This window comes from Maniola hyperantus, chromosome 7 (assembly GCF_902806685.2).
Source record: "Maniola hyperantus chromosome 7, iAphHyp1.2, whole genome shotgun sequence".
NCBI classification, from domain to species: Eukaryota; Metazoa; Arthropoda; class Insecta; order Lepidoptera; family Nymphalidae; genus Maniola; species Maniola hyperantus.
The window spans coordinates 12,158,013-12,178,551 of NC_048542.1; the positions used below are offsets into that span (position 1 = coordinate 12,158,013).

The following is a 20,539-nucleotide window of genomic DNA, read 5'->3' on the forward strand; positions in this document are numbered from 1 at the left end:
AATAAAAAACTTTTAACCTTTCACAAAAAAATGATAAAGAGTCTAACATGAATTTGTCTTACTGACGTAAGAAAAAAACCTTTGCTCAAGCCATTGTCATTTTTTTTAATGAAATGAACGTAATCAGTATTATACGTTTTTTTGATATTACGATTTATGAATCTGATCCTTTTATAGAACTTTTATCATTATCAGTAAGTAATTTTATACTAAAGTTGTACACAATTTTTCAATCTTTACCTACGTGAAAATGGATAGGTGCCGTTGTGCAGAGTACACAGCTGCCGTGAAGAAACTGCGGTTTTATACTGTTGGCACATTCCGACCTGATATTATTGATAACTACGACCGTAAGTACATGTTTTTGTGGATCCCATTTTAGCCAGCATCCATATATTATGGCTTCGATAGATATTCTAGTAGAGCAGTAAACACTGTTCCTGAAGAAAGAAGTCCGAAGCCGAAAGTCAGCGTCACCCTCAATTCATACAAACAAATACATCGATAAATCACCCACTGCGCAGGTTCAAGGTCATATTTCTTTCTGCATCGCACCAGCTCAAGTCTATTCAAATGTGGGTTAGAACTTAGAAGTAGTAAACCCTGTTGAGTTTAACGGGACTTACAAGTACAACTAAATCCCCACAAGAAACATGCGGATAGTGAGTAGCATGTTGGAGCTTTAAAATATTATTGTTCACATTGTTTTAGGATCGGAATTCATAACAACATGGGTAAAACAAGGCGTCAACTATGAAGATATGACGTTTTCAAAACCTAGAGCGGCAAGGCGGTTGACTCCCGAAGAACTGCAAGAAATGCAATTGAGACTTGAGAAAAACAAGATTGAGCGAATGTGGTGCCCGTTTATGACACCAGTAATTAGGAAATAAATCTGAGATTTACAGCTTATTTAATTTTATGAAACATGGCAAATAAAAATTTACAAACTTTCTATCAAGTTTTTCTATGTAAAACTATCTATAAAAGTCTGTTAAAAATTCAATTATTGTTCGGATGTCTTCCTATCTTCGATAAAATTAGTTGGTACGATCGGCATCCTTTGAGTATCATCTTATTTTGAGTATCATATCTGCTCTAGCTCAGCTCTATCAAAATCCAAGACTTGGCCTATCAAGTTTTGAATCTTGGTAGAGCTACTAAGCTAGCCATAGCGCATGGCAAGGTGTCTACGAACATCTCACGGGGCGGAAATTCAAATAAGTAATATGTACTTCTAGAAATTGTAAGTCGTTTTCAACATCCTTGTCTTGAGCAGCGCATTATTCTACACAGGTCCCCTGCTATACCTATGTAATCATGTAATGTTTAAAAAATTACAGGAGCAATCTAAATTTTGAACCGTTATCAATGTACCCATTTAATATTAGGTAGATATACCTTTCTACAAAATCTGTTACTCGAATTAGCCTTCCAGATAACTCCAATATAGTTTATGCTTGGTTTATGCATCCGAGAGAAAGTTCTGCGTTAGACATTTGACATGTCCACTATCTTCCAAAGATAAGAAAATGATTAGATTTAACGATAACATCGGCGGCCACTGTGCGCCAGATACGGAGATTGGTTTGATAAAAGCCAATATTTTTTGTTTAATTAGTATCATTGATTTTTTTAGGACGACCGTTGAATTTGTAAACGTGAAGAGAGTTGTGACGAAATGACGTTGGTGGAGCCAATGCGTAGAATTACTACAGCTATTTATATTCGCTCATACGACCAGATGTTTATATGTATGTGTGATGGTGTAGATATATATATACTTAGATAATTGATTAACTAATTTCTGGATGTCGTTGTTTGTAGTTAATGTTCTCTTCTTGTTGTAGTGATGTCTCTTACTAGAGGTAGGCAATCAACAATTACGGCTATCTGAACTTTGTAAACTGCTGCGCAGAATAAGGATCGGGTGTTTTGTCCATTCCGCCGGCGTAAATTCTCACAATGATGGTCATATTCCAAAGGATTTGTTGGAAGCCTTACATCTTCTCTAAATATATAAAAGGAAAGGGTGACTGACTGACTGATCTATCAACGTACAGCTCTGGACTGGACGGAGCAGGCTGAAATTTGGCATGCATATAGCTATTATAACGTAGGCATTTAATAAGAAATTTTTGAAAATTCAACTCCTAAGGGGGTAAAATAGGGGTTCGAAATTTGTGTAGTCCACGCGGATGATGTCGCGGGCATAAGCTAGTCATATTTCAAATTTACAATGGAAGGTTTGGCGATAATAATAAATAACTGTATCTTATTTTGGTATGTAATAGGCACGATATCCAATTTGATATTTTAATATTTTATATGATACAAAGTCACGGATAAGTTGAACTAATTCAATCATTTCGCGCCATTGGCTAATCCGTCTTTACAACGCTCTGGAAACCTCGCCTCTTCCATTTCAATTAGTTGACAATAAAATATAAAAGTTTACGATACAAAATTGTAACACAGTTGTAAACAGCGAACTAGAAAATTGAATGTGATGTTGATTCATTTGATACGGACCGCACTTTTATACATTGACATAATATGGACATGTTTAGGTCTATTTAATTATAACAATATTTCCCAGCTGAAATATAATGGCGGTAGTAGCTTGTACCTACCTATTATACCTTGTTTTTTGGTATTGCTTATTTTATCTTCTGCGTCATAGGACTTTTACATACATAGGACTTAGGTTTTCATTAAAACCTTTGACGGAACCTAATACGTATACCTATTTATGAAAATAATTTCTCTGAGATGATGATTCATGTAATTTAAATCTAGTCAATCTAAATAAATGTAGCGTTATTTATCAAGATAATTTTAATAACTATAAACTATTACTGAGGATTTATTTGCGGAATATTTCAGACTTAAAAGTGTAGTTTTTATAGAAACACGGAAAAATATTTCAATCTGAATAGGTACCTAGTGTAATTTGTATAACAAAAAATAATTTGTGAAATATTTTTAACTAGCTGAGGCCCGCGACTTCGTCCGCGTGAAATTAGGTATTTTAAAAATCCCGTGGGAACTCTTTGATTTTCCGGAATAAAAAGTACTTAGCCTATGTCACTCTCCAGTTCTTCATCTATACCCATGCAAAAATTCACGTCAATCCGTTGCACCGTTGCGACGTGATTGAAGGACAAACCAACAAACAAACACATTCGCATTTATAATAAGGGTACTGATTAAAAAAAAGTACAAGATTGAATGTCGATAGACGCGTCGTCCATATAAAGATAGCCAAGCAAAGCTGCACACCCAAAGTTAATTTAGCGTCAAAACGTCCAAGAGACATTGATTTTAACGAACTGAACGCGTTAAAGATCACTTACAATGATACCACGGTGCCGTGGAGGTAGAGATTTAAAATAAAACATCTACGCATCTAAATATTTATAACCCTCTAGGTGGTAGGTAATAACCGATACACCTACTTTAGATTTTAAATTTAAACAGGATTGAAAGCGGTAGTGTGGTGCTGACAAGAACCAGAAATCGGAAAGAGGAGATAAAATAAGAATAGATCAAATAAGGTTTTCTATTAGAACGCAAGGAAGAACCAGCTAAAGGTTTTAGAACTTTATCTTATAAACACCTAACGTTGAACGTACAACAGTCATGATGCATGGTCGCTAACTATCATTGACTTATTATAGTACTAACTATGGACATCATACGAAAGCTCAGACTCACTCAGCGGACGATGGAGAACGCTATACATTAGATATATTTTTGGAGTTTTTCTACGGGATCAAATCAGAAATGAGGAGACCCGTAGAAGATCCAGAGTAACCGACATACTTAGATCAACGGGTTGCGAAGCTGAAGAGGCAATGGGCAGGATCATAGATCCAAAGTACTGGAATAGTGACCTCGCATCGGAAAGCACAGCTTTGGAAATCCTGTCACTAGTTAGATAGACGACATCAAACGAGTCGCAGGGAGCCTCTGGATTCACGTGGTGCAACACTGTGGCGTGTGGAAGTCCCTATATCCAGAAGTGGGCGTCTGTCGGTTAGTAATGATGATGAACGTTGAATTTGGTGTATAGAATTAAAAATACCATGTACCGTCACGGACATACATTCGAAGCACTTTTTGGCCTGAAACTGAAGGTGAATAAACTCAAAGTTCCATAATATTTTCGCTAAGCCGGAAACAACGTGTGAGATCCCATATTAGGTATATTCATAATCAAATCAACAACACTTAAACTTTTTAACGCTTCGATATTATCACTTTAACGACTTTAATATGAGATATTACAATAAACTTGAGGCTTTATTACTCATAATAAAGCATACCTACCAGTTTTATAACTAGAAATACTTATCTGAAATGAAATATTTGGTAAATTATGTCAAGATCTTAACAGATTCCACTATATTCATTAGTGAGATTAACTTGATTCACTTGTTTGGCAGTGATTAAATATTTTGTCTTGTGAACATCAATGACTGTGAATGAAATATGTTGAGCTTGTAGTTATTCTATTGATACATACTTACATACCTACTAGATACAATTGCAATCATTCCTGTATATTTTTAGAATTCTGAACTGTACGCAAAAATATATCTAAACGATAAATAGGTAGGTACCTATAAGATTGAGCCATATATAATATGAATATTGCCTATTTAGGAATACATCAAATCTAACTAAATATGAAAATATCGCTTGAATTGTATTAGGTACCTACTGTGAAGTTATACTTTTGTTTGCTATACAAAATATACGTTCAGCCTTGGTTGGGATAGAAAAAAATGAAAGACAAGCGAAGTCTTTTATCTAAAGAGGGGCTGGCCCATTTATGCAATACCTACCAACCTTTCTCATAAAATAACTACTTAGATGATGCCCTCGACTACGTCCGCGTGGATTTGGGTTTTTAATAATCCCGCGTGAACTCTTTAATTTTTCGGGATAAAAAGTAGTCTATGTCCTTCCCCGGGATGTAAGCTAACTCTGTACCAAATTTCATGAAATTCGATTTAACTGTTGGGCCGTGAAAATCTAGCAGACAGACATACACACTTATACATTTATACTATTAGTATGGATATCATTGCCTACAATGTACCTATATTAGATAACGAGACCCCGATGGATGTCCTTAATGTATGGATATTGTATCTACTATTACTTAGATACTAGTATGTAAGCTAAGTATAAACGCAGCAAATCCATTGCCATAATGAACGCTGAATCCACAAGGAAGTGGCGTGTATGGCCACCTCAAATAAATGTAACCTTAAGCATGTATAATGAATTAGAAAACGAGTCGCTTTTGCCCGTTTGCCCGGGTGGCCCGGTGCGGATTCGATACTATCTACACCAGATTTAGGGTTCCCACCTTTTCTACCAGCTTTATATATTGAATTTACCTTTTCATTCAATAAAACTAATTTTAATTTATTTTTCCATTATTCGATATGAATTTAAATGTAATTTGCTTGTTGTCCTCTTTTTGACTTGGCGCTTTCCTACTAGAGTAAATAATAAAAGTTTCCTACCTAGATTGGGTCAGCTTTTCTACATTTTCTCAAACACTTTACCTGATCTTGAGCATCCAATATTTAAATCTATCGGACTTATGTCTACACTCATGACGTCTAGCCATCGCTTTTATTGCTTTGAGATTTAGTTGCAGGGGAAGCGATGTCATCTCCCGAGACTTGCAAGTCCCAACAGCTAATAAATGTCTATTTCTTGTAGAGATTTTCATACACACTGCCTTCTGTCGCTCGTGTCCAGCATCCCTCTGTAACTATCTGAACCGGCGATATACATGCTAGAAGGATCGATAATAGGTTTTCTTGATCTTGAGGACACGACAAACAAGACAGAGAGGATGGACAGATGGACAGATAGACAGACAGACAGCGAATTGAACCTATATAACGGTTCCTTTTTCCTTTTGAGGTACGGAATCCTAAAAATGGATCTTGGTATAAAAGCACGTATGATAATTTTTAAGAATTATTAAACATTCCAGTGTTCGGGTAAGGCTAGATAATTTAGTGTGAGCAGTAAAGTTATTGAGGAAATACAAGTGGTGATTATAAAGTAAACGTAACATAGAGGCGAGATTCGAAAACCCTGACAAGCTTGTCCCGATTCTTAATTACTCGTAATGGGTCGAACGATAAGGGTTCTTTGAAACGCTTATGATTTCAATGCGTGAGGTAAATTCTTGTTCACCGGATAAGATTCGGCTCCTCTTAATGCCCGTCGTTTAAGTTAATTAAGATCTGAGCTTTATAAACTTTTTGGTTTCCAAAATGACCGTTCGCTTTCAAATTCGCCGATGTTTTGGTGCGTAGGTGTGGAGGTTGATCACTGATCGTTTGGGAGATAAGGCTGTAGGTTACCTGTATGTGGCATCCTGCGAAACCTGTAACAAAAAAAATCCATTTAATGACCCTGCTAGTGCTAAGATCAAACCTTTTCACAGTCACGCATAAGTAACAAAATTAGCTGATATGCTTTGCTGTTTCACAGTAAGTACTGGGGATTATTCTGCCTATAACGATTGTACTTTATTATTAACTAGCGACCCGCCCCGGCTTCGCATGGGTGCAATGTAGATCGCCTCGGGAACTCTCAATTGAGAGGATTTTTTCCCGACCTAATACACATAAATTAATAATATTTAAATAATAATAATGATAATATTTAAATTTTCCTAGAGATCGCTAATTTTTTGAGAATAAAATGTAGCTCATGCTACATGCTATTAATGTAGCTTTCTAGAGGTGAAAGAATTTTTAAAAGCTGTTGAGTAGTTTTTGAGTTTATCCTACTTTGTTCTTATAATATTTGTTCATTTTCGATGGAAGCTTGATTTCTTCCGACTTTTTAACTAAACCATAAATAAACCTTCCACTTTGAATCACTCTATCTATTGATGAAAACCGCATTAAAATTCGTTGCGTAGTTTAAAACGTCTACAAGTTCATACATAGTACATACATACAGACAGCGGGAAGCGACTTAATTTTATATTATGTAGAGATTTTACTAGACTAGGTACCTTCAATTAGGTATATTAAAACTAAACAAAAAAGGTGCATGTTAAGACCACTGCCAAGTCTACCTCGTAAATAAATAGGCAATAACCTTGTCAAAAGATTAGAAATTTTTACTTGAATTTCACGGATTTTTCGTGACTAGCCTAAATGCGTCAGGTCTAAAACTGCGAGGTGTCAAGCGTTTATTAATTAGATATGGAACCAACAACCAAAATAGAACTTTTATTGCATATAATTTTTTTAAACAAAGCCCTTTATCTAAGCACGAATACCTACCTACCTACGCCTTGAAATGTGCCACAATAAATTTGGCACGAACGCAATATTATAAATAAAGCGGCATTTTAAAACCAGTAGCAAAACTTTAAAAAAGGGTCGAAAAATGTTAAAAAACAATAAAAGATTTCTTTATATTCATAAAAAGAAGGCAATCTCGGAAAGCGATCGGGTCGACGCCGAAATATGGTACCACGTGACATCTTTATCGTTTTTTGCAGGGATCCGTACATGAAAATACAGAATGACTCCTGAGCAATTCTACCTCTTCACCTACAAGAGGTTGCAGTAATCTAACTAAATCATCATCATCATGATCAACCCATCGCCGGCTCACTACAGAGCACGGGTCTCCTCTCAGAGTAAGAAGGATTTTGGCCATATTGCGGATTGGTAGACTTCACACAGTTTTGAGAACATTATGGAGAACTCTCAGGCAAACAGGTTTCCTCCCGATGTTTTCCTCCACCGTTAAAGCAAGTGATATTTAATTACTTAAAGCGCACATAGCTCCGAAAAGTTAGTGGTGCGTGCCCGGGATCGAACCCCCGACCTCCGATTAGAAGGCGGACGTCCTAACCGCTACGATCTAAATCTAAATATAATAATCTAACTAAATAAGGTGCGCAGGCTAGTGAGTAGCCACATTACCACCACCACCACCATCTTCTTCAGCACATTGGTTAGTAAGCTGGACAACTCTTACTGAAGGTGCTGGATAGGTAGGTATACACGCTTCACTCGGCGTTACTGGTTGTAGGTGCATAAATAGGATAAGTTAGCTGCTAGTTGCTGAAAGTACTAACATAGGTTAAGTGATTGTTGTTTTACTAACACTGGGCTACGCTAATATGGGCTGTCCAGTGCCTGATTATGGCACAATCTGATTATTTATTTTATTTTTATTTAAAAAGTTCCAAATGATACCAACGGAACCCTCCTAGGGTGAGTGTAAAAACACGCATAACTGCTAAATATTTTGTAATCGCTACGTTTTCGTGTATAAAACTACACAGGCTGAAACCCAACTGTGACATTGTAGCATAAAACTACGGTTATGATTAAAGCGGCCATTACGCACCGATAGCACGCTTAAAACATAATTTATTCAAATTAAAAATACTTATCAAAATATGATGCGGTACTAAATCAGGAATTAAGTGAGGCAGTGCGTGCACGTGGCGAAAAATCGATGGTATCAAAGCGACCGATCACCGTGAAAATCAAAAAAATATGAATAAAAAAATTGTGTTACACGCGAATATCACTTTTTAAGTCTTGACCACAGCGTAGAGACAGGCTACGGGCAACGATATGTCGATATCGATAAATTGAAGAAACCTTCAAACGGCTTTTTACTTTTAACCGTAATAGAAGACGATCCTAAACGACGAATCCTAAATAAATAAATTTCCTAAATAAATAAGTTTATAAATTATTTTTCAACCTTGAAATAAAAAGATTTTAGTAAAAGGACCTTATTATTCTGCCAACTTGAACTTAGAAAAAGTGAGCCGTAAATCTGTAAAATTTAAGAAAATTGACACCTTTGTTGGTTGAAGTATCTACTTGCTTTTACAAAATAAGTTTAATGTATTACTTACCTATTTTATTAATCTGCACTGAGTATTTAATTGCCTAGAATACGTTTTTAACGTAACCTTGATAATATTTTAGTCATTTATACAAATTACCATAAAATATGGAAATTTCGGAAAAAAAGCTGAAGCGAGGGAGTGGAAAATAATAATTCGTCACCAAGTGTGACCGCGCTTACTCGTTACCGATCTGATAACCACCAGCGCGTTTTGCATATCAAGATGGTACAGTGTTGTGCCAACTAATTAATTATTTAGACTATCGATATCGACATTTATCGATTCAATAAACCTTTACTGAGTCCTGACTGAGTTAATACGATCCCACTGTCAAAAGTAACCAATCAAAGACTCTTCATATAAATTTTTTAACCGTTCCTGATCCACTGCTTTTGTGTGCATAAAGATCCAAGCCTTTACAATTACAATGTATCACAGAGTTCTGAAATTACAACGCTACCTCTCTGGTAGTGGGATCTGATCTTCAAAAAGCTAAAGTGCTAAGTTGTGGTGAACTCAAAACAAAATGACAAAGGAACCCAATAAGATTTTATGAACAATCGTTTTCTAAAACAATAAATATATCTGATTAGAGAACAAAGAAAAGTTCGAAACCTTTTTATATTGTCGCTTTCGATACGATAACTTTATAAAAGCCCGTGTCCATGACCGATTCGGTGTTAGGGCGAGCGTATCAAAATTATTACAGGCCCTATTAACATAATATTAGACGACAAAACGGCAATATTACGATCGCGGTTCTTGAACACGCAAGTTACGAGTAAGGAAAAGGCAAAACATTCTAACAGTAATGAAGAAATTATGATTATTTAGAGTTTGGCTATCGATATTTCACAAATTAAGAATTACAGAGACCTATTTACGAAAATGATTGCTATAAGTTTTTATTTTTAGTGTAATTTGTCACTTTTTCTAAGCCACAGTACGCCTCTATTTGAATAAGATTAGATGAAAATGGACATCTAAAGTGTTTTGAACCAATTCGAAAACTTATTTCGAAATAGGTCTATATAATTCTACTAAAGTTTCGTAATAGGTTTCTATAAATAATTCAAAAGGTGCGATCTGTTGATAGATGCTCTAATTAAATTAAATTGAATCTAACTCATTCCGCTCAAAACTAATTCATCTAAATATGCCCTGCTGTCCACTGTGGTATTTTATTCAAATCTTTCTTAACTAAGTAGTATACTCTAAATTATAAATTTTTGTAGCTGTATCGATAATTTCCACTATTTGATACGGATACACAAACGTATGTCTCCTCCCACAGTGAGAAGGGTTTTGGCCATAGTCTATCACGCTGGCCATATGCGGATTGCCGATTGGTAGACTTCACACACATTTGAGAACATTATGGGGAACTCTCAGACGTGCAGGTTTTCTCACGATGTTTTCCTTCACCGTTAAAGCAAGTGATATTTAATTAATCAAAACGCACATAACTCCGAAAAGTTAGAGTTGCGTGCCCGGGATCGAACCCCCGACCCCGATTAGAAGGCGGACGTCCTAACCACCAGGCTATCACAGCTTCAACCTACTTATTTCCTCTAAAACAATTTTATTCCAAGTCGTACCACCATGAAATCTAAATAGTTGCCTGCAGGTATAGTTCTGCACTACCTACTTATAATTCTCTTATCACTTATCAATCAATACTGTAACGAGATGACAGATCTATGACAGGGATTGATATATGTGTCATCCAATTAGTTGGCGCCTTAAATGGTTGACCTTGACTTACTAGTAGTAAGTTGTACTTACATAATATTGTTAATGGCAATTACTTGCCATTCTTTGGTAAAGCGTGGCGTGGTGTAGGTACGAATTTGTGTTGGACGTTACATATATGCTAAGAACTCAAGAAGAAATGAATTTTAAAAGAAGTATACTACTTTACTCGGTAAAGATATGTCAAATATGCTAATTTCCCTTTGCCCTTCAACTAAAAGCTTCTACTAGGAAGGACACGCCGATTAGTCCAACAAAAGAAAAACAAGCTTTTGGATTCCTGTATTCACCTGTACTAATTTAATATTTTTTTTTACAATAATAACGAGTAGGTAATCCCAAGCACAATTAAAAATTACCTCTTTCTGTGCCCCAAGCTAACTACTACGTAATTTTAATTAGAATAAGAAGTTTTCTGATGAAAAAAAACAAAAGAAAATTGCCATGATAGGCTTCTAATGAAAAACAATGCTCAAAACAAAATTTACGGAGAACACATTAAGATATCTTAACTGGACGACGACAGGGCTAAATTATACGCTCGGTTAAAAAATAAACCGAAAACTGTTTGGCTCCGTCAGACTGAGAGGGTTCTGTAGGAATATAGACTATGCGTATAATAAGATTTGTAAGTTACTAGATAATCAGTAGTCAAAGTCATTTATTCAAATTGGGTTAGTAAGTATAGGTATACCGTATATATTGTATAGTCCATACAAAATGACTCCTCACGCGCCATTTTAACTGTATGAATCAACAGCTGTCATGTGAAAAGTACGGTTCACCTTTAAAACAAGGACTGAAATCGTACTTTTGACATGAAATTTGACACAAAAAGTTAAAATGGCACGTGAGGAGTTAAATTTTACGCGTTATAATGATGATAAATTAATAACGTAAACTTTAAAACTAAAGCTATGAGGGTTCTCAACTGGGAGGGGTAGGTATGTGTGTGTGGTGATCAGGTGAGTGCCCCAAGTGCATTCGTGAAGAATATTTGAAAATCCTTTATTAATGGGCGTCTACGCTGTAGACAGCTTAAGTTTCTATTCTCGGCGGTTTTGGCTGTACATTTATGTCAATCAGCAGGTTTCTCTTTTTTCCTCCTCCTCTTGAAAATAATAGCTACCGTTTTTTCTGGAGCGATTTCTAAATGGTTGTGGGTCATCCATAACATTATGCTATGCAGAGCTTCATCCCCTTAAAAAAAAAAAAAAAGTTTCTCTTTTTTACGAGTTCTAAAAGTAATATCGATTGTTGTGGTTTCATTGAAATATCATCCGTAGGTACGGTATGCCACTTTTAAAATGATATTAATGATTTGGAGCTCGGGGATCTAAATCATCCATTGGGGTCTTTGTTTAACTCAAAAATACTTAGGCAGATCAATTTTAAGCACCCTTGTACTACTTACCTACTTTATTTTACATTCCAATATTATTTACTAACGAATTACTTACCTATAATATTCTTACATATAATATTTCTACCCATAATGATATTAATCACATTAATCCAAAAGGCATGTGAAAATCCCTTTTTGTCCTTTAATAAGCATGAAAATTTGGTGAGAAGTTGGTACGATATCACTTATAGCTAGGAGTTAGCTAGCTTGTTACGAATAAGGAATGATACCTGTCTCTCCTTATCCGAGATTTATTGAGACATAGTATTATTCTTCTCAATTTATTCAGCAACCGTGAAAATCCGGGATGACTAAACCTAGCGTCATCCCGCGGTACCCAAATAAAAGCTAAGGGCCCGATTCCAGTAGCGATAGCGGGTAAAAAACAAACTACTGAATTGATTAGCATAAAGCGACACCTCCGGACCCCCCAGTGTTTCTCAATTAAGCCACTTGTCTGTTCGCGCCGTGTGCGGTGTGCGCGCGCCCTTATCACGATTGTGTGGGTGACTTTATTTTCTGCTGCATTTTATTCTCTTATAGCTAAGTACCATTCTAGGCAGAAGACTTGGGATGTCTTCGAGTCATGAAAGCACTGCCTCATACTAGATAACGTCCGTGACTTTGTTCGCGGGGATTTAGGTTTCCTAAAAATCCCGTGGAAATTATTTTTAATTTCCGGGATAAAAAGTAGCCTATGTGCGTTTTCGGGATGCAAGGTATTTCTATATCAAACGTGAAAGGTAATAAACATACATTTTCACATTGTTTCTTTTTAAGTGTCTTACAAAACGCTACACCTACCTTACGTCATCTAGTGCAGACATCGAATCGTATGGCTTCTCTGAAGTATGGTGTTTAATACGGTATCTAAAGGGCGTGGCGCGGGCACCGTGCTCTAAACTTAAAACCTCTAAATGACTCGGAAAAAGAATAAAATTTCCGCATCATGCTTCCCGCTACACTCTATTTCTGAGCGAACTGCGCTTTAATGCTCTCATCAAGTTCACACTACGTGTGTGGTGTGTGCGCGCCTTAATCGCGAGTAGGTCATTTTATTTTATGCTGCGTTTTATTCTAAATGCCTTTTTACGCCTAATAGGAACAGGGGATCTCCTTAGTCGAAGCGATTTTCTTAGTAATCATTCTTAAACAGCTAATGCCCAGGCTTCATCCACTTGGATTTAGGTTTTTATAAATTAAAAAATCCCCGACACAAAAACCTCTAAAAGGTAAAAAAAATATAAGCAAGTATGTATTGGCCCTTTAAGTTTAGTAGAGTTTTTATCCAAGCGCTCGTCGCGTCAGTATCAGCTATGAAAGTTATATAAAGAATAGTTTCTGTTATCTTTAGCGGTCCCCTGACGCAACGAGCGTTCGGATGATAAAAATTTAAAACCCCCGACACAAAAACCTTCTAAAAGTAAAACAATAATAATATGCATGGGCCCTTTATGTAGTATCTAATGTTATAATTCAAACGTTGTCGATTCGGTGGACCCCTAAAGTTAATCGTTAATATTAGCTACTATGTAGCTATTCTTGTGACGATCCCCCGACACGACAACGGCTTAGATTAAAATATTATTACATAAAGGGCCTATGCATATTTTTATTTTTTTTATTTTTAGAGGGTTTTTGTGTCGGGGGTTTTTTTTTCTTATGCTTTTTAAAATTTAAATTAATTGGTAGACACTTGTGTTGAGCAGTCGTTTACCTGAACTTTTAGATTCTAAGTGGTCAAACATATTGTATTAGAGATATGAAAAATTTTATGTGTTTAGGTTCAATAGTTTCTGCGTTATCAGAGGGTCGAAAATAGCGTGAAATGGTTTGTGTAATATATACACATTATACGCAGTACAGTGCGTCACCTTATTAGAATTTGTCAGGATACTGATAAGTAATGTATTGGTCGGATAGTAATAACCCGTCTTATTATTCTAATAAGAAAACTAGAAAAGAGCTGATAATCTTCGAACAGCTGACCAGATTTTCTTGGATTATAGCTAAGAAGACTCGATCAACCGACCTTTCAAATAAAATAAAAATTAAATCAAAATCGGTTCATTCGTTTAGGAGCTACGATGCCACAGACAGGTACACAGATACACAGACACACATCAAACTTATAATACCCCTCTTCTTTGGTCAGGGGTCCCGCGGGAGCTCTTAAATTTTCCGGGATAGAAAGTAGCTTATAATATCACTCTCCAGGTTTTTGAAAGTATCCACGCAATAAATCAGGTTGACGTGAAAAAACGTCAAAAAACGAATAGGTAATATACTGCTTGCTACATACCTACTTAGATGCTTGGTAAACCTAGATATTTTGTAAGTAGTTGTCGTTAGGCTCAGATAAAGTATAATTCATCTATTTTTTGCCTACACTCGCTCAGTCGTGATGTTAATGTGTTTACTTTCAGTTATTTCATAGTGATTTTATCTTTATTTAAAGTTTTACGTCCTGACATTCCTCGCAAACATACCTAAAGCGAAGCAGATTTAATTTCCGAAGAGAAATCCTTATATTGAACACGTTATTTTAGAGCTTAATTAATAATCAGTACCGTGATAACAGGTTCCAAGCAACGCCATTTAACCACATTTGCGGCGGAATATATCTTCATTTATCCGAACTAGTTGCACAAGCGGGGAGTTTAATGGGGCCGACTGTCACACCGTATCGTATCCACGGTATCAAAGTGCCTACGAACTCACAGTTTACAACTCAAAACGCTGCGTGGAATTTTGTGACACACTGACAGAAACGAAGCTATAAGTACTCTATCTTATTCGCTAATACCAACCGCCACAAAGCTAAGAATACTTGTTTTTTTATGATTCTAAACAAAATGATGCATAATATGTATATTTAATCTAGGTAAATCGTTCGTTTAAATATCTACTTGGTTTTACAAAGAGCCGTGTAATTTGTTGCACTATTCGGTGTGGAAATATCGCTAAACGGTATTACAGCTCGGTGTGAACGGCGGCCGGGTTGCATGTCCGCAGATAAAGACAGCGACACCTCGCATTTGCATCGCCACACACCGAGACCACCCTAAGCCGCGCCTCGCCGGCCAATAGGAAAACATATTTAGCCGATTTCAAAAAAGAGGTTGATCTGTTTTATATAAATAACACTTTTAAATAAAGTATAATCAAGGAATAATTTAAGATAGCTCATCGGTAATAATATAATGGCCGATTGTCCGAACTGACCTAACGGTGCATTCTTTCTCACATCAGCTGAATATTCCGTTTGCTATCCACAATATGAGGACCAGCGTGTAGATAATGCTGCCAGTTGATTGATACCTAACTATATAATACGACTTGTTTTCAAAATCTTATGTTTGTAAGTTCATATCTGAAACAATACCTGCTTCCCCTCCGTTACTCGGAAATAAAAGTCAGGTTACTTTGATAGCGAAAAAGTAGCAGAACGGGTGGAATTTGCATTTTCGTGTCGCATGACATTGATATCACATGTTATGTGGTTCTATAATTTTAATGAATACAAAAATTACTTTTGTTTCCACATTGCGCGAACTTTAGGAATTTAAAGGCTATTTGAATTAGAACAGAAATATGTACATAGTAATTATTAAAAAAAAAACATTTACTTTTGCATTATGGATATGGATCACTGGGGACTTTTAGACTATTTAGCGAGGTCTCCGCTAAGTGTTGTCTTATACCTATTCGTTGAGAGATGCGCTTTTGCCTCGTTCGAGTCAAGGCTCGTTCGCTATTTTAAATATTTTTTATTGCATTATACAAGTTAAGCCGTTAACTGCAATCTCACCTGGTGGTAAGTGATGATGCAGTCCAGGAAGGAAGCGGTTAGCCCAGCCCTCTGGGAAGGGGTATGGCAGTTTTATTAAGCCTATACCCCTTATCGGTTTCTAACACGGCATCGTACTAGAACGCTAAATCGCTTGGCGGCACTGCTTGCCAGTAGGGTAGTATCAAGCCACGAATGTTGCACCTATAGATATACAATTATACACCCTAGTCACAGTAAAAAGAAAGATACAGTAGTCCGACGCCTTTGATCCCATGTAAATGACGAACCACGACCACCCTTCAACACAGGACTCTAACTAACTACGTGGGCCAGTTCGGGTCGTTCCTTGAAACGAATGAAATCGTTTATTTTTCAGCTCCTACAAAACTATACCTATCTACCGACAGTCGGTGTGGTGGCGGCAAGTTTCATATTTAGTATGTAAGTAATAATTAAAGATTTGTACTTTATTTGAACTTTTTAAAGCGCAGCGTTTAAGTTACAGATATAGTACGCGACAGGTCGAGATGGCAAACGGGGTAGGGACGCTCCGCACACCCGTACATGGCTCACGCTAACGTAACGAGCGGGTGTGCGGGGCCTCAACCCACCTCATTCCCCGATTGCCATCTCGACCTATCGCGTACTGTACTCGTATCTACGTTTATGGCACGAGCTTCGAGCGTACACAACTCAAAAGCTCATACCTTTAAAGATACCTTTGCAACGTGCAGAAACTTAACTACAAATTAGTCTCCTTATACGTGGCAATAATTGCAGATCGCCTTACGACGAAATGATTGAAGCGATATCGAATTACGATATCACGAATAAAGACGCCATTAGCCAACGCCATTTTAATTTTCGACGTGTATGTAATGTGATAGGCACTGTTGTAATGTGACAGATTAGTGTTTTTTGGTGGAGTGTGCCGGCTTTTTGTTGTCTTTAGACGGAAAAAAGCGATTCGTGAGATCGGGGGCTCGATCCCGGGCACGCACCTCTTACTTTTCGGAGTTATGTGCGTTCGAAGCAACTTACTTTACTTAAATATCACTTGCTTTAACGGTGGAAGAAAAAATCGTGCGGAAACCTGCATGCAAGAGAGCTTTCCACAAAAACATGATTCCCGTATTGTCCAGGTGGATTTATATTATTTTTAATCCCATGGAATTTCTTTAGTTTTTTGGACAAAAATTACCTAGGTGTATGCAAGCTATACCTATACTGTGCAAGCTATATTTGTAAAAAGTTTCGGCAAAATTAGTGAAAAACTAGCAGACAGCAGTATGAAAGTATGCATTTGGAAATCTTTGGTAATATTTCAGTATTTTTAATTAATTAGTGTCTATTAATTTTCGATAAAGTGATTATTTTCGATTAAGTGTCTATTAATTTTCGATAAAATTAAGTGGCTATTAATTTTTACAGGTCGATATGGCAATGGGGGTATGAGGCGGGTTGAGGCCCCGCACACCCTGCACGCGTCACCCGCGTTATCCTGCACCGGGTTAGCGTGAGGGCTGTGCGGGTGTGCGGTTCGTCCCTACCCTTTTTGCTATCTCGACCTCTCGAGTACTATATAAATGTACTATACAAACGCTCCGCCTTAAAAAGTTCTAATAAAGTACAAACCTTTGATTATTATTTACATACTAAATGTTGGAAAAAACTTGCCGCCACCACTGTCGTAGATAGGTATAGTTTTGAAGGAGCTGAAAAATAAACGATTTCATTTGTATGAATGTTGTTCATATTTATATGCCTCTTTTTGTCTACTCCGGTCTCCGACTGAAGCCCTCAACACGCCACTACATTGCTCTCGCCTTTTTCTAGACTAGAACAACTACTCTCCGACTCTCGAGTCGTTTAGAGACAATTAGGAGCTGTCAAGCAACTATTAAGTAAAATAGTGCATTCTTTTCAAACAAGACATGTGCACAAATTGAACTAATTCCTCCTTATTACCACCATAAAGTATCGCGATTATCTAAAATAGCCACTTATTTAGTATTGCTAATTTACAAAACGAAAGCTTCGTGGAAAATCTCGGAGCAGCTGCAGGACGCTCGTGGCATACTTATTACTATAACTACATTTTTTTTCAACAATTTACCAGTCAAGGACCCTTAAGTACCCGTACTTAGCACCTCTTCAGCTTCTCATTTATTCAAATTAGCACCACTTCCATTGACACACGATCATCACGATGGAACAAAAATACCCCTTAGTGAAAACCGCTCTTAGGCACTCGTATAAACTTGCTCCAAACTTTATCACTTTGTTTTTAAGAGCTAAAATCGATTGTTCCATATAATATTGGCTGCAAAAAGAATTCGTCAATTAAAGCATGACATTTTCCTAAATCCTATCTTGTTCACACTTTCCTGTTTACCCATAAAACAGAGTGAGATGACGGTTTCAATTCGCTGTTATTGTATGTGATATTGGTAGATAATCACGTGAATTACAGGGATGGCGAAGGTGCGAAAATGGAGTGTAAAATGCAACGGCTCATCAACATCTCATTATAAAGCGGTTAAGCGAGGACACGCGATATGTTCGGAGTTTAACACCCTTGATTTGATTATATGTAACATTAACGCCTGTGCTCTGTGCAAAATTTTCGCTGGCAGCAAATTGCCAAGCATAAAGTAAAAATTTATAGCCCAAAATAAAAACATTGTGCCTACCTACTGGTAAAATGTTATAAAAAGCGCTACTTAAAATTTCAGATTCACCCATAGGTATAAATTGAAGGCTTCAAGGCTAAAAAATTTAACGTATGGTGGTCGTAATGCCTTTTAAAATGAGCAATAGGAAGACATAGATAGGTACATATTCTCCGAAAAGTTAGAGGTGAGTCCCGGGATCGAACCCCCGACTTCCGATTAGGAGGCGGATGTAGTAACCACTAGGCTTAGTACCTACTAAGTATAATATCTATTTCGTTGATTAGATACAGGACGGTCCAGAAGTGGAGATTCGTTAATATCTTCGAACTATAGTTAAAAGATATCTAGGTACCTAGTATAAAACAGAGATTATTCTGACTGCCTCCGGTTTGATTTGCAAATAATAACCTGAGTTATTTCGACAACCCAATTTTATAATTTCGACACGGTATTTAGTATCATGGATCAATTTCCTCAACAGATCAATAAAAACTTGTATGCAAATCGATTTATATTTATCTCATACAACGAATTCAATCAAACCGAAAGGAAAGCATTTTATAATTTTTCAAATTAGATCTGTCATAAAACATAAAATATTCATTTTATATAATGAAAATGGTTTAGTTTAAATGGTTCATAAATAAAAGTTTTTATGTTACCTACGTCTTGTACTAATAAAATTAATGTTCAAAAGGCTTGGTGTGAAGTGCGAACGGGCACATTCTGATAGCGACGGAAAGCTTTTTCTGAAAATTTGAAGCTCTTTTACAAGCACTTAGTTTTATTTTGATGATTTATGTTTGTATATACTTCTATCTCATTTACTTTAGCTCCTAAACTTCTCATTAAATTCACATAAATAAGATTTCGTCCCAAATCATTGTCATAGCGTTTCCCTACTAAAATAAAGATATAAGAGATCCCGTTGCTAAAATAAGATGAATCTGTAGTGGTGAACGTGACAAGTAAAAATAGTCACATGAAAGCTCTTATTATGCAGGTAGAAGCTTTCGGAAATATAATGAAAACCGGGCAAGTGCGAGTCAGACTCACGCATCGAGGGTTCCGATAAATCGAAAACCATTATTCATATGAATAAATAAAAATCTGTTTTAGAATGTACCTACAGGTAAAGCCCTTTCATGATACCCCACTTGGCATAGTAATCTTACTTAATAAAGTTGAAAATACTAATTTTGTTCATGAACACATTTTAATTTTTTTTTGGTGATGTAACCACGGTTCACGGTTTTCAGATTTTCCCCCTTAGGTACGTCTGCTATAGATGAACCTACCTGCCAAATTTCATGATTATAGGTCAAAGAGAAGTACCCTGTAGGTTTATTGACAGACACGATAGGCAGACAGACATCAAAGTGAACCTGTAAGGGTTCCTTTTTTCCTTTTGTGGTACGGAACCCTAAAAATGGCCGTACCTAACATTCTTCAGATGATACTTGCGACTTCGTCCGCGTGGATCTAGGTGTTTTAAAAACCCCATGGAAACTCTTCGATTTTCCTTAATCGAAGCGGATGAAGTTGCGGGTCCGTACCAGATAGTTTTGTATAAAATAAACGACATTACTATTAGGTATATTTATGTACCGCTTTCTACCTCTTAGGTACAAAACAAATTAGATGATTTCAATCAAACTCCCAGATTTGCCATTTCAAAAAGAGCCGAATGTTTTGAAACTCGATATATCTATTCGATATAAGTAATATTGTTTTAAAGGAATTCGATTAATTTAATTTTAGTAACGAATGAAACAGAAACCGATTCGTATCACAACAGAAGTAAAATTTATCGATTTTGAATGCAAATTGATTTGAATCATTCGGAAAGTCGAACGCTTAATTAGGAGTAGGTAGAATAATAGAAATAACTGTGAAGTTTAAAAGTTCATAATTATTTATTTATTAATAACGCTAATATAATAAAACTTTATTAATATTCATATTAAAATGCGTAGGAACGT

The 20,539-nt window shown here is 36.4% G+C and overlaps 1 protein-coding gene and 1 long non-coding RNA gene across 2 annotated transcripts in view; one reads left to right on the plus strand and one right to left on the minus strand.

The window, feature by feature from the left end:
• LOC117984063 (paired box pox-neuro protein-like) overlaps window positions 1-20,539 on the minus strand; it is a 54,716-nt gene that overhangs the window by 27,227 nt on the left and 6,950 nt on the right. The window contains exon 2 of the mRNA XM_069499468.1: window positions 6,399-6,421. Within this exon, the coding sequence (XP_069355569.1) occupies window positions 6,399-6,411 (13 nt within the window). The 5' untranslated portion in view covers window positions 6,412-6,421. The remainder of the gene's footprint in view (window positions 1-6,398; window positions 6,422-20,539) is intronic.
• On the plus strand, window positions 13,272-14,175 carry LOC117983702 (uncharacterized). The gene is made up of 2 exons (XR_004673726.2): window positions 13,272-13,321; window positions 14,041-14,175. It is a non-coding gene; the product is annotated as an uncharacterized lncRNA (long non-coding RNA).